At 41.3% G+C, this 15337-nt stretch overlaps 1 protein-coding gene across 7 annotated transcripts in view; it reads right to left on the bottom strand.

The window, feature by feature from the left end:
- The window catches only part of si:ch211-207d6.2 (sickle tail protein), an 87667-nt gene that overhangs the window by 13256 nt on the left and 59074 nt on the right, over nt 1-15337 (bottom strand). For all 7 annotated transcript variants that reach the window (XR_009129040.1, XR_009129041.1, XM_058067139.1 and 4 more), the window contains exons 10-20: nt 13430-13628; nt 13149-13242; nt 8659-8935; nt 7520-7763; nt 5978-6295; nt 5780-5884; nt 4029-4054; nt 3727-3896; nt 3478-3653; nt 709-845; nt 37-184 (exon numbers count right to left, since the gene is read on the bottom strand). Coding sequence is in view for 5 of the 7 variants with exons in the window: in XM_058067139.1 (XP_057923122.1) it covers nt 37-184; nt 709-845; nt 3478-3653; nt 3727-3896; nt 4029-4054; nt 5780-5884; nt 5978-6295; nt 7520-7763; nt 8659-8935; nt 13149-13242; nt 13430-13628 (1894 nt within the window). In the remaining 2 variants the exon portion in view is untranslated. The remainder of the gene's footprint in view (nt 1-36; nt 185-708; nt 846-3477; nt 3654-3726; nt 3897-4028; nt 4055-5779; nt 5885-5977; nt 6296-7519; nt 7764-8658; nt 8936-13148; nt 13243-13429; nt 13629-15337) is intronic.

Raw genomic sequence — 15337 nt, 5'->3', positions numbered from 1 at the left:
GGGTAAATACACAATTAAAAAAATATGAACGAGTACCTGCGGAGAGAGCTGAGAGCTTCAGTCAGGGCTTTGACCCTTTTTAGCATGGAGTCCATCTTGTGGGGCTCCTCCTTCAAAAAGCGCACTGCATCCATCTCCAGCCTGAGCACTGAACGCATCTTCACCTGAAGTTCTGGAAACTCTTCTGCAGGAAAAACAAATATGCATCAGTAATCCTTTACTAGAACACATGAAATGATCATATCATTATTAGTGTGGAACCTAGAACCCTAGTACAAGGGCAACATAGCACTTCCACCTCTTGCTGACCTCTTGCTCCTATTTAAGACTCATTTTTACTTCCTGTCTCTGCATCTGGGTAACTAATCATTGCATTGGTGCACAATTTCACATTTATTTTGGATTTTTTCTTTTTATTTGACCACTGATCTTGGCAGAATTGCTAGAATTCATAGAAAGTGGTTTCCTGACAGGGAAACATAATCTCCAAGTATTCAATGGGCCTGAAGACTTTGCGGAAGCCTAATGCTGGACTTAGTATTTAAACTCAATCTTTAGCTCAATTTCATTAAACTACTCATCAAATATCAAACAAACTACCAAGCAGTTGGAATTAGAGGGTGGGGCAAACCGCTCTTTAGCATTCACACGCAATTTCTACACAGATCATGGTCTGTAGTTTGAATTAAAGATGATGAGTTCACTGACCTTTAAGGACGGCCAGAGTCTCTCCAACCCTGCGTAGATTCACTGCTCCCTCCTCCACATCTCTCAGAGCGATCGGCAACTGGCCAGGAAAGGAAACCGTGCTTGTTTGCAAGTGATTCACATAATCCTCCAGGTCACTGTGAGATAGAGAGAAAATATAGTAAGTAAACAGAAAAGTGCATCAGACTTTAAAAGCATTTTTTCCCCACGTCTCATACAGACATCACTCAACTAGAGGCTATTACAGTATCTTAATTTATCTTAATTGTAAATGATTTCAGTAAAACCCGACCAGACGTCTTGAAGTAGACTTGGACTTTATTGATCCAAAAAGGGAAATTGCTCAACTCCAGAAGAGAAGACACTCTCAAATAAGATGCGATGCAATATCAAAGGTAGGGGTGCTGGAGCCTATCCCAGCTGTCTTCGGGCAAGAGGCGGGGTACACCCTGGACTGGTGACCAGCCAATCACAGGGCACATATAGACAAACAACCATTCACACTCACATTCATACCTATGGACAATTTGGAGTGGCCAAATAACCTAGCATGCAATCTTTTCCATGCTACTATGTGACATCAACGAGCTCAGGAAGGACGTTCCACTAATGCTGAAAACGTCCAAAGTATGGCAAAATACAGCATGGATATAAAAACCTAAAATGTCATTGGACGTTTTTGGTAGTGTCTAATTGTGGTGGAATAGGTGTGTCCCATTACGTGCATTCATTAGCTGCCTTTTTTGTGCTGTTATTGTTGTGTATCTTGGCAACACACAGAAAAAAAGACGTGTTCATGTCTCACATAAAGATTGTGGAAGAAATTCCCCCCAAATTGCAGTCCTACCCATGGTAAGATGAACCCCAACTTTCAACCCTGGGTGTCACTTCCTGTCCACCACTCACTTTGCAACTCTAGGGAATACATCTATAGCAACATATACAAACACAAGTCTGGATTAGCCTATTTAAGGGGACTATAGGGTTGGTATTTCATGTCTGGAGGGCTCTAATAATGTAAAAAATAAAAACTATTTAGAAGATTGTAAACAAGCTTTTCCATTTATTCATTCATTTTCTACCGCTTTTCCTCACAAGGGTCCAGCGGGTGCTGGAGCCTATCCCAGCTGTCTTCGGGCAAGAGGCGAGGTACACCCTGGACTGGTGGCCAGCCAATCACAGGGCACATATAGACAAACAACCATTCACACTCACATTCATACCTATGGACAATTTGGAGTGGCCAATTAACCTAGCATGTTTTTGGAATGTGGGAGGAAACCGGAGTACCCGGAGAAAACCCACACATGGAGAGAACATACAGACTCCTCACAGAGATGGCCGAGGGTGGAAATTAACCCTGGTCTGCGCGCTAACCACTCGACCGCCGTGCAGCCCTTTGTGTATACGTTTTTCAATGGAAATAAATAGCATCCATGATTGTAACGACTTGGGGTCGTTAGGTTATATTTGTTTTATCAATCCAATCCTATCCAATGATATCGATGTCAAAGGCCAGAATCCTATCAAGCAGCATGCGTACCGGGGTGAGCCCAGTTAAAAGAGCATTGATGCAGAAGGAAGTGAGTTATCGAGTGGAAAACAGCTTAGCTGTACCAAGCTTGGGGCTCTCCTTGTGTACTAGTGCCAAAACCTGATAATACTGTTCGCTTTTGGTCACGACTACCCGCTGGTGTTTTACAACTGGATGCGGAACCACAACCACCGACTTATGCGATGGTCTCTTCTTGTGCAGGATCTGCAGGTTAAAGTCCTGAGATCACTGCAATATAATAGTCAAATTAACTAATGGTATAGTCAACAATTTCACATAAATAACTGGGGTTCTGAAATGTCACTCCTACTGAATTATTATTCTAGTCCCTGATCTCTCTGGAAACCCTTGTCATATCAGAACAAATCGCTTTCAATTTCTCTGACTGGACTGTGAACAATGTTTCAACAATGTTTCTTCACATTTTCTTTCTCCCCGGGGTGTTGCGGTATTGGTGTCGTCTTTGCCACTGATGATGAACTTCAGATGCAGTCTCATGGGATGAGGCACACTGTCTGTGTGATTATACTAATCAGCCAAAATGCAAAAACCCCTGCATTTTATAAAGGTCAAAAGTATCTTATTTTATACTTTGGATATTTTTAAAACATACTTTTTTTTGGAATTGTGAATCAGCTACAATCTTTATGTGAGACATGAACACAGAGCGGTGTGAAAAAGTCTTTGTTCCCTTCCTGATTTCTTTTTTTTGCATGTTGGTCCCACTTCAATGTTTCAGATCATCAAACAAATTTAAATATTAACTGAACTGAAACTGAAGACAAAATGTGTTTTTCAAATGAAACTTTTCATTATGAAGTTTTTCTGTGTGAAAAACTGATTGCATTTATTGAGCTTAATAGAGAGCTATCAGTCTGGAAAAGGTTCTAATGACATTTGTAAAGATTTGGGACCCCAGCCGAGCACAGCGAGAGCCATTATCCACAAATGGTGAAAACATGGTGAAATGGTGAAAGCAACGACTCACCAAAGAGGTCAGAAAAGACTCCCCAGAACATCCAAAGAATTGCAACCCTTTGCTTTTTTAAGATTTCACTTTAAAACTTCTGTTTTTGTTCAGTTGTGTTGTCATTGACTAATATATAAATTAGTTTGATGATTTGAAACATTTAAATGTGACAAATATGCAAATCAGGAAGCGGCAAACATTTTTTCACACCACTCTATTTATCAAAGAACAGTCCAAACTTTACCTGAGCTGTTTCAGTATTCTCTCCTCTGTAGCAAGGTAGTGCAGCCTTTCTCCCTCAATCTCAGCTTTTCGTCCACATGTTCTCTCCTCGGACTGAGACAGATGATCAGACATCAACGACACCAGCTCCTGGTCAACCATCCGCAGCATGGACCTCATCATGTGCTGGTGTGATACCTGAGAAGAAAGACAAGATAATGGTCAATCGCCCTTGCTTAAAATGAATATTTGGTAACACAACAAAAACTACCTGTAAGTGTCTGAGCTGATTGAGTTGCAGTCGTAGTTCAGACACATTTTTCTTGACTTGCGCCAAGCTCTGCTGCACCTCGCCATCAGTGGGCAGAGCCTGCAGAGCCAAGGAGGTGGAACCCGTTCCTTCAGTTAAAGCACTGGTCACTTGCGACTGGGACGGAACTGCTGACCAACAAAGACAGTCAATACTTATTACACTTTAAATATTATACCACATTTAATGTTGCTCATTTGTGGGACATGACTAAATAACAGACTACAAGGATGCCTTTTATATATATAAAAAAAAAAACTCACCAGGTGGATTTTTCTCGCCACTCTCGCTGCAAACAGATATATAGTTAATACAAATATTTTTTGTTTTACATGACAAATTACATTTATTTGGTTTTAATGTTGCATCAGCTAATTGTAAAACCTTGAGCATGCAAAAACTCTTCCTCTGCAGAAACCTTTTTTAAAAACTGTGCTTATGTTTCCAACAAGCTGAGCTGAAATTTACTGTCCTACCCTATCATGAGCTAATAGTAGTGATCGAAAGGTCAAGAGACCGAGTACAAACGGCTGAAAAGAGTTTCCTGCAGAGGCGATCCCCTACAGTAGATAGGGTGAGACCACTGCCATCCAGGAAAAACTCGGAGAAGAGTCGTTACTCCTCTGCATTGAGAGGAGCCAGATGAGGTGGGCATCTGAACTCCTGGACACCTCCACAAGGAAGACCCAGAACATGTTAGAAGAACAATGTCTCTCATGTGCCAGGAAGAACTAGAGAACAGCAGAGGAAGTCTGGGCTTCTCGTCTTAGGCTACTACCCTTCAAACCTTGAATAAGCGGATGAAGATGGATGGTTATTTCCAACAAGACATTTCCAGACTTCCCAGTCAGTGGCCAACTCTTCCAGCTCCACCGGAAGAACACCGAGGTGTTCCCAGAGCAACTGTGGGACATAATCCCTTCAGCTTGTCCTTGGTCTCCTACACAGCCTCATCTAGGCTGCGCATGTCTGGAATACCTCACCAGGGAGATGTCCAAGAGACATCCAGACCTCACATCCAATTATTTTCTTCAAGACAGTCACCCTAGACGTCTTAGATAGACATTTTATGGTTAAAAAAGGCACTTCCATACATGAATCGAAAACATTCTTTTGGTCCACAAACACAAAAACTATTTAGACTTCCACCTCAACTGACTCCGCTCCTTCCAGATGACCAAGTTCCTCACCCCATCTCTTAGCGAGAGTCCAGTTGGTCGCTTGTATCTGCGACTTCTGACTCTTGTTCTTTCGGTCACTACTCAAAGCTTTTGACCATAGGTCAATCTTTGTTCCCACCAAAGATTGACCGGGAAATCGAGACTCTTTTCACCACTATTGTCCGGTACAGCGACTGTGTTATTATAGACGTTGCACCGATCTGCCTGTCACGTTTCATTCTTCCCTTACTTGTAATGGTAATGGTTTTATTTCATTTGTACATGCTTCAGATTACAATTGAATGCATCCCAGTTCCACATGTCCAAAAGGAGTAGGAAGACGCGAAGCTTATTAAATCCTACCCCTCCATCTGGTACTTTTACAATCAGTAACTGTTACATTTGTTCACTTCCTGCTTTCCATAATACAGTTCAAGGTTTTTTTTTGTTGTTTTTTTTAATAATGTACCTCGTACCGAAGTACAAGGTGATATGACCATACAATGACATAATGGGTACCATAGTAAGTAATATAGTGATATATATAGCACATCATGACTGGTTCAAGACTCTTCATCCTTGTATTTAGCAAACATCAACTGCTTGTATTGTTTCTTGAATTGGCTCATCGTTGTGCATTTTTTGAGGGTCTTACTCAATCCATTCATCCATCAAATATGTTCCTTGTGAACAAGATCTAGATATATTTGAACTCCTTCACCAGGGACGAGACCTCACTCCCAAGAAAATGGAGCAGTAGAATAAGTGGACAGACTGTTTTAAGCCTACTTGCAGATATTTAAAAAACAATTATTCTGTGAGTTCTTTGAAGGATAAACAAAAACTATACAGACCTGACGAGGCTTTGGACTCTTGGATGATCTCCTCCCATAGACAAGGCATGGTGGACCAGCCCTGCCAAACTGGCAATTTGCTCCTCCATGGCCTTCATTCTCTCACTGAAAAACAATATTTATACAAAATACAAAACACATGATTGAAATATAAAGATCTTTGAAGGAAATGTCCAATGTACGTAATAACAAGTTGACCTCTGAGTATGAAAGGCAGTCATGTGACCCTGAAGCAAATGTTCAGATTGTGTCGGTTGGATGTCCACAAATACAGAAGAGGTGGATGATGATGAACCACTCCCTCTGCTTCTGTTGATTATCTCCACGGGAGCACCGTTGCTTTCCCGGTGTTGCGAACGACGAATCGGGGACATTCTCTCAGGCAACACAAGGCCCACCCCTCCAATGATCTGTCCCTCAACCATCTTGACTTCATTCACTCTGAGTGGGGATGGAGGCGGCGTTTTGGTTCCGAATGGAGGAAGTTGGCTGTCACTATACTTCCTGCCTTTTTGTCTGGTGGAAAAGCAGATCCGGTTATATTTTTCAAGATAGTCACCCTCCATCTGCAAAAAGGACAATTTTCAAAATAGAACATTCCAGATAAATACAAGTGCTTCTCAGTTTACGACAGCGGTCTCAAACACGCGGCCCACAGGCCAAATGTGGCCCGCAGGACACTAGTTTGAGGCCCCCGCTTTGATATGAAAGTTTAACGTTAGTGCGGTCCGCGCAAGTTTGATATGGATGCTGTATGGTATCATGTACCCAGAAAAAATTATTACGTTTGATTAATGTTCATGTTAAAGGTTAAATAACTGTTAATAGTTATCCTCCCTATCCGTGTGGAAGTGGTAAGTTTTTGGCTATTTAAGTTTAAAGGAAATAACTTGAAGGCTACCATTTAGGTCGCTAGCTCTCTAGTTTGCGAGTTAGCATGTGTCTCAAGACCCTGCAGTTGTGCAATATGTTGTAAATAAAAAGAGTATAAATGTGACTATAGTCATGTTTTGTCATGTCTACAGGGCTCTAATAATGCTGTGTTAATTTTAATCTGAAAAAAATAATTTGTCTACCCACCAACTATATGTGGTTTCTTAAGTTTTTATTATTTGCCGTTTTATTACAGAAAGTCCGATTTTTATGAAAGAAAACATGCACTGATGAAATTCTTTAATAACAATCCTTTCTGAATGTTCCTAAATAGGCTTTTTTACTCACAAACATTTAGAATTTAAAACCAGTATCATAAACTAATCTTATTTTGAGATGACACAAATAAATAAAAACATTTTGTGTCAGACTGAGCGGTCTCACTCGCTCACATTTTGGATTTGCTAAACGTTTGTGGGCAAGTTGAAGAGCTAATATGCTAATAATACAGAAGTAATAAAAACATATGCTGACTGTATTGTTTTAAATAATGGCCCATAATTCCAAATTGAACACATTTTAATGTTTGCTTCAGCATTTGTTGAGCTATTTGCAAATACTACGTGGCTTCAAAATTAAATTAAAATTACTGCACATTAGCCTGTTTTTTTATCACTTATTTTATCACTGTTTTTATCAGCCAGAGCACCGTTGCCCCCCTTCTCCCCTACTAGGGTACTTAGGGCATAGGTTGAATATATCCAATATTGATATAAAACATAATGGTCATGAATATACTTAGCACTGTATTTTCCATATTTCTAGAACTGTAGCTAAAGCACTACGCTATAAATGTAAGTAGCGCACCTGTGCAGGGATTGCGTCTGGTGGTCCATGCCGTCCCTGTATCCCACCAGAGGCTTGATGGAAGCGCGGTACTGTTGTAAGCCCCCAGGAATCCCAGTGATCCCAGTATCAACCATGTCTGCGGCGAGGGATGCAGGAGCGCTACACTGGTAGGAAGCAAAGCTGCTGTAGGATTCTGGGTAATACGGTCCTCCGTCCGCACGGACCACCAGGGCCATGCTCTTGTTGTTGCCAACATCTTCATCTAAGGCAGATACACACATGACATTTTAGATTTATGAAAATGTAACATCTTCTAAAACAGGGGTCTCAAACACGCGGCCCGCAGGACACTAGTTTGAGGCCCCCGCCTTGATATGAAAGTTTAATGTTAGTGCGGCCCGTGCAAGTTTGATATGGATGCTGTATGGTATCATGTACCCAGAAAAAATTATTACGTTTGATTAATGTTCACGTTAAAGGTTAAATAACTTAATAGTTATCCTCCCTATCCGTGTGGAAGTGGTAAGTTTTTGGCTATTTAAGTTTAAAAGGAAATAACTTGAAGGCTACCGTTTAGGTCGCTAGCTCTCTAGTTTGCGAGTTAGCATGTGTCTCAAGACCCTGCAGTTGCGCAATATGTTGTAAATAAAAAAAAAAGAGTATAAATGTGACTATAGTCGTGTTTTGTCATGTCTACAGGGCTCTAATAATGCTTTGTTCATTTTAATCTGAAAAAAATAATTTGTCTAAACACCAACTATATGTGGTTTCTTAAGTTTTCATTATTTGCCGTTTTATTATTATTATTATTATTATTATATTTATTTATTACTAATTGATTGATTTTCTTTATTCTTGATTTGTTTATTTATTTTTCATCTTATTTTGTGTAGAAAAATAAAAAGTAAGATATTTGAGAACAGTGGAATGTTTTATCAGAGCTTTTATTGTAGAATTTTTTTTGTTTTTAATAAATGCGTTTTTTGGGTTTTTTTTTTTTTTTGAAAACCTGATGCGGCCCAGTCTCACCCGGACCCTAGCTCCAGTGGCCCCCAAGTAAATTGAGTTTGAGACCCCTGTTCTAAGACAACCTGAACAGTGTGGTTGTGATGGAAGAAATGCCCTGAGAATGAGGCATTCTAGTTCATGTGTTTTACCAGGTTTGACATCTCTCCTCTCGAGTATAGCGCTGCTGCTGCATATGCTGCTGGATCGCCCCGCACCGGAGAGCCGGTCTCGGAGCAACGTAGCATTGCCGGCGTCCATCACCCCTGCTCGGCTTTGTGTGCTCCTCCCTCCGTAGACCGTCCTGGATGGAGAGGAGGGCATGGAACGCACCATAGGTGGCGACATGGAGCACTGCAGGGTGCCACGACTGGACGATGACAGGGTGTGGACCGGACTGTGGCTGCCATATAGTACTTGTTTTGATATCTGCCAAAAACAAAATTATAATATAAGAAGTGTTTTTATCGTAACTCTCTGGTAATAGGCTGTCCTAAGAAATCTTGGGGGGTTGGTCTTGGTTCTGCCTGACCCTTCTCTGGTGGGGTGGGGCAGTCCCTCTCCATTCATACATTTTCAGTGACAATTATTGTACATGTTCACACATAAGCATGTACAGTAAACAGACCTGATCAAAATCTCAAGACCAGCTGAACAATTACTAGAATATGTATTTTGTATTTTGAAAGCTTCTTAGTTTTAGCCATCAGGAGGGCATGCCCTTGTGACTGCCTGGCAGAAAATTAGAATTTTGAGAATATTTTGTCTTTTATAGTCTGTGGTCTTAAATTTTGATTAGGTGAAAAACAACCTATTTCATTCATTTTCTACCGCTTATCCTCACAAGGGTCTCGGGGGTGCTGGAGCCTATCCCAGCTGGGGCTCTGTCTGTCCCCCCCACCACCTGTTTTATTTTATCTTCTTTTCTATCCCCTCCTGCTCGGTCCGGTCCCAAAATTGCATAACAAGACATCATTCATTCATTCATTTTCTACCGCTTTTCCTCACGAGGGTCGCGGGGGGTGCTGGAGCCTATCCCAGCAGGGGCTCTGTCTGTCCCACCCACCCCCTGTTTTATTTTCTCTTCTTTTCTATCCCCTCCTGCTCGGTCCGGTCCCAAAATTGCATAACAAGACATCATTCATTCATTCATTTTCTACCGCTTTTCCTCATGAGGGTCGCGGGGGGTGCTGGGGCCTATCCCACTTTCCCAGTATCTATCCCAGTATCTTCCACTTTTCCCTGGCAGAGCAAATCTGTTTAGCATGTAAGAGCATTTTGATCAACAATACTTTATGCCCTAATGGCTGGACAGGACAAAAAAAAGAATGGTCACAGAGAAATCACATGAGTGAAATTGTTGAAGAACTTAAATGAAACTTGATTAAATGTCAGATGTTATGGAGTTTCGTGTCTGAAAGCTCGGTCTTATCGCACGCCTTTTCTCTCGCTTTCTTACATTCATCTTGTTAACGAGCCCTCAAACATCACTGTACACATTTGACCTAACAGCACTGAATCACTGAGTGGAATTATATTTGGCACTTGCTCAGTCCCATCCACTTCAACATTAAGCACAAAGCGGCGAATACGTCGATATCAAACTTTGCCAACATTTAAGTATAAACTCTTATTCACAAGACCATCCTTTATTATTGACAATGACAGAGCCAAACGAGAATATCCCTGTCTCTATACGCAATGTCAATGATAAAAATATGTCAAAAAATAGCAATAGTGGGCGGCACGGCGGTCTCGTGGTTAGCGCGCAGACCTCACAGCTAGGAGACTAGGGTTCAATTCCACCCTCGGCTATCTCTGTGTGGAGTTTGCATGTTCTCCCCGTGCATGCATGGGTTTTCTCCGGGTACTCCGGTTTCCTCCCACATTCCAAAAACATGCTAGGTTAATTGGCCGCTCCAAATTGTCCATAGGTATGAATGTGAGTGTGAATGGTTGTTTGTCTATATGTGCCCTGTGATTGGCTGGCGACCAGTCCAGGGTGTACCCCGCCCCGCCTAGGCTCCAGCACCCCCGCGACCCTCGTGAGGAAAAAGCGGTAGAAAATGAATGAATGAATGAATGAATAGCAATAGTTTACATTTTGCGTTGTTGGATATTAACTCATTTAATCTCATTTCAAAAGTGGCCCCTCCTGGTAGTGGCCATTTTTTAGTGATTTGACAGATTTTTCAAGGCGCACAGAATATTGTGTCCTAGGGCTATACAAACATGTAATACACCAAAAGAAAGATTAGACTCTTTTATCGGAATAAAGTTTGTTTCAGCAGTCGGTAGCAATCAGCAGTAGCACTAAGTTGCAGCAAAAAAGCTGATCAAGGTGACAAATGATATCAGTCTGAACTAGAGGTCTACACGGCTGTGCTTTTCCTTGGGCCGTCAGCCTGGCCGAACAAGCGCAAAAAATTAAATTACCTCTTTTCAGCTCAAGATAGTATAAATTTTGTGAAAAAGATGATATAAGGAAGGATTATGGACAATATAGGTGACCTTTCAAGAAACAAATGAGGCTATCAATATTTTTTTATATTAGTTTTCCATAGCCGTGGCCATGTTCTTGAGATTTCTTCAGCCCACCCCGCCCCGTTAGCCGAGGAGTCCGGCCAGCCGTGGGGCCAGCCGCTTCGTTTAGACCTCTAGTCTGAACGCAGATGCAGGCAAAGTCTCACCTTTAGTTCTGTCAAGATTAAGTTCCCTGATTCTTCTGGCTTGTTTTCAGAGAGCTAGTAACCTGGCTACATTGACACACATACGCTTAGCCTCAATTAGATATTGATCTGGGATATCGGTCCAATATCACATGATATTGATATGCCTCTGAAAATCTCTGATAGTGGTACTCAAATACAAGCAGTCCATTCAAGACTCAGGACCAGCACTTCTCCACAACATGCATAAGCCACACCATCACAACAACAGCGTGTGTTAAGTGGTGGACTACAGCCTAAGGAACCGTAATAAGAAGTTTTAAATAAATTTGTTTAAAAAACTGCAAAAGAGTGAGGCTGTGAAAGTGAGTGGTATGAGATGATCGCTCCAAAACTCCCCACATATTTGTACAAGTCATAAAATGATATCAGGAATGCAACGGAATATTTGTGCCTAGCACTGCATACACATTCTCTGCGAGAGAAATAATATAAACACATCAACAGATGACATTCCAGTCCACTAATTAGACAGATTACAATGTTTATGTTAAGATAACACGTTAATTTTTCTAAGAACGCTGAACCAACATTTTTCTAAATAAAGAACTTCAACGTGAACTTGTTCAGATTCCGTGAGAATCAGCGCTACAATCGACTTGCTTTACACTGCATGAAGCATTGTGCACACTAGCATAACAAACCAGCAGTTCTTAAAGGGGACCTATGATATTCATTTTGCGGCCCTTTGTATTGAATGTGGACTCCTATAGAGCAGCTACACACAATAACACCCAGAAGAAAACTTTCGAGATCTTCTAGAATTTACACCTATTCCAGCTGTCTTTTCCTTACATTGCTTGCATATTTACACCCACAGCCTGCCTCCACCGGGCATGTCCACTCTGCTGTGGTTGGTCCCACTCCCAAGGACTTCCAGACTACCGCTGAACCACACTTTCTTGTTTAGAGACAGCTACTTCCCCCTGGCCATCAGACTGCTCAATGCCAAATAAGCCCCTCTACCTGCCCACACGCACAACTAAAACTTTAAATTATTGTTATTTATTCTAAATTATTTGTAGAAATTACTGTTTACGCTGTACATTGTTCATGTTTGATGTATTCTATTTATTCTTCACATTATTATTTATTATTACACGGGAGCCAGGCAACGGCATTTCGTTGGCAATTTCACTGCTGTGTTATTGTGCAATGACAATAAAGAAAGTCTATGTCTATATCTATGTCTAATTTTGTTGGTATAGGAGTTGATAAACGAATAAAGCCTTTGGAGAGCTACTTAAAAAGTGGGTACGAGCAACTGGTAGCTCATGAGCGACTGGTTGGAGAATCTTACCGTGTAAGAACTCAAATGTAGGTCCGTAGTAACGCAGGTCCGCATTTACTGCATATAGGAAATATTGGCAAATGTGGTCATTACACGTTTTTTGCGGGACTACCCGTGTTAAAAAAACTTGGGTACACCCACTGACTGTGGTGGAAAAGGCTATTAGGAATGCCAGACATCGGTGAGCTTGTAATTTGCTTACATGTCGGTATAATGCTATAAAGACAACCGTTTATTTATTTATTATATTTATGGTTAATTTTTACTCATAGCTGGCACTTCAACATACAGTACAGTTGTTCATTTGTCATTTGTTAGTTTTGCATTATTTTTGCATGTAAAACAAATTATTGTCTTATTATTGTTGTCTTATTATTGTCTAAAAATGTGTTATGTCCAAACATTTTTGGGTGTGTGGAAAGGATTACTTGGGTTTACATTTTTTTTTTCAAAATTTCATTGGTTTAGAGTTCGTTGTTGTTTGAGTCTGACCTTTTGGAACCGGTTAATAACGTTAGCCAAAGCACCACTGTCTTTGGAAAATGAACAAAATAACAGTTAAAAATGGGAAAAAAAAGTTCAGACTAATAATAGGCTGATGAGAAGGTAACATGAAACTCACCCTTCCCTCTGTGGTGGCAGGCCGAGCGTGACGGTTGAACACATGCAAAGGATCTTTATGATAAACCTTCAGACAGGAGTGGGATGTGATGTTTCTGAAAGTAAACATCACAGGTTGTGACATGTCGGTGTGAGTTGAGCCAACTCCAAGTTGATACCGTTTGTGATATCAAATACCAAAACACTCCATCAAACACAGAGTAAGTGTAGTGTCATCCCTTCAACCTTTCTCTACATCATGACAGAAAAGACATGAGTTCCAACTCATCAGAATCCGCTCACCTGACATCGTCCAGGTCAAAATAAACGTTGCGACGTGTGTCTTTAATGTAAATGGCCATGTTGGGCGACTGAAGCATCTTGGCGGTGAGCTGCTGAGGAAAGGCAGCGACAAAAAGAGCCCGCAGAGCGTCCTCACTGCTGATCTCTGCGGGCATCCGGATCTGCTTTGTCTCGTCTCCATACTGCAGATACAGCACACCTGGCCATGTGCAAAGAGGGCCATGCAAGAAAAACACTGCTTCAGTACATAATGGAGGTTGACTGTCACTGCGTCTCTAATACTCAAGCGATTCTTAACAAGATAACATTATTATTATTATTATTATTATATATAGATGCAGCACACAATGGTAATACTAATGGTAATGGTAACGGTAATTGTCATACTAAGGTATTAGTAATACTAATGGTAATACTAATGTAATGGTCATACTAAGGTAATGGTAATACTAATGATAATAATACTAATAGTCATGATAATGGTAATTCTAATGTAATACTAATGTAATGGTAATACTAATGGTAATGATAATGGTAATGACTGTTGTGGAAAAAATTTCTATCATCCTAAGTAGGATAGAGAATGCCTGAAATAAATACATAGCTCTGGCAGGTTTTATTACCTTTGCAAAACAAAGGGGTCAGACAACACACAGTATGCATGGCGGTCTGTAGATGTCTGGCCAAGAGTGGTCTCTTGGCGGGAACTTTTATACTCCATAGCATGCAAATGAATTACATTACAATAGAAAAGAGACATTCGTGTCACTCCCCCGATGCCACCCTCATGTATGGGGGTTAGCCTACACACCCAATCTTCTGGCACCGTTTGTCACACCCATGCGAGAGAACCTCCTAGGGTCAACCATTTGGTGGGACCTCTTGATGTCCCCTTGTCCCATGAAGGTAAAGCTTTGATCAAAGAATGACCTCCTCCGACACTGCCTCTAACCCCAGGTTACAGATAGCCTCCTGCTGTGCCACCATCTTTGAAGGGACAGCAGGATGTGCTCGGATGCAAATGTCGAAGCTCTTCAAAAGGCCATAAAGTAATTCACACAATGTGTAACCTAAGTTATACCTGTGAAATATAAATTTTCCCATCACACTCCTCCCTTTTGATTATTAATTAATCACGAATTACAGAACATTTACAGATAAACAAACATCAGATCAGGGTTGTCAGTAAATTCATTATCATGAAAGTTAGGAATGTGGAAAACCGTGTTATAATGTGTTCAATTGTTGCGATAGATGGTGGAGGTGTTGATCGACAGTCAGTTCAATTCATTTGGTGTCTGCCATGAGATTGGTTGGCAGTCAGTGCATCCTCTTGCCCAAAGTCAACCGGGATAGGCTCCAGCCTACCCGCGATCCCAATGAGAATCCAAATTATGTCGAAGTCCTTGTGCCTCTGTTGATGGTTTGCTGTTGTTCTATTGTGTTGTATTCAATCAGTCAGTCAGTCAGCCAATCCTCTTGATTGAAGCCCTTGTTCTTCGGTTGCCGGAGCTTGCGGTGCAAACTCGTGAGCTCCATCCAAACACGCAGTTGAGAAGGTTGAGTGCGTCATGGACATTTCTTCCATTCTGTTTAGGTAGTGTCTTTCTGCCTTGACCGATCTGTGTGCAGGTCTCTCATTTGACCACGCTGACAGTGGAGTCTTCCCTCTGCTGGAACTCCAACACGTCCTCTCCATGGCCCCCAGGGCCAACAGATGTCAGGTCACTCGACACCCACCTAGAACATAGAAAGAGATGAATGAGCAACACAACATTTTACCATTACGTGATACATGTCAGATGTGTTCTCTACACATAACTAATCTCGCTAACCTCGAGAGCAGTAGGCAACCATCATGTAGTGTCTGACTGAATACGACACTTTGTTCATATTTTGGCCATTGAC

Source organism: Doryrhamphus excisus, chromosome 1, assembly GCF_030265055.1.
Source record: "Doryrhamphus excisus isolate RoL2022-K1 chromosome 1, RoL_Dexc_1.0, whole genome shotgun sequence".
NCBI lineage: Eukaryota > Metazoa > Chordata > Actinopteri > Syngnathiformes > Syngnathidae > Doryrhamphus > Doryrhamphus excisus.
Note: the sequence above shows the minus strand (reverse complement) of the source record. Positions and strands in the feature narration are given on the sequence as shown.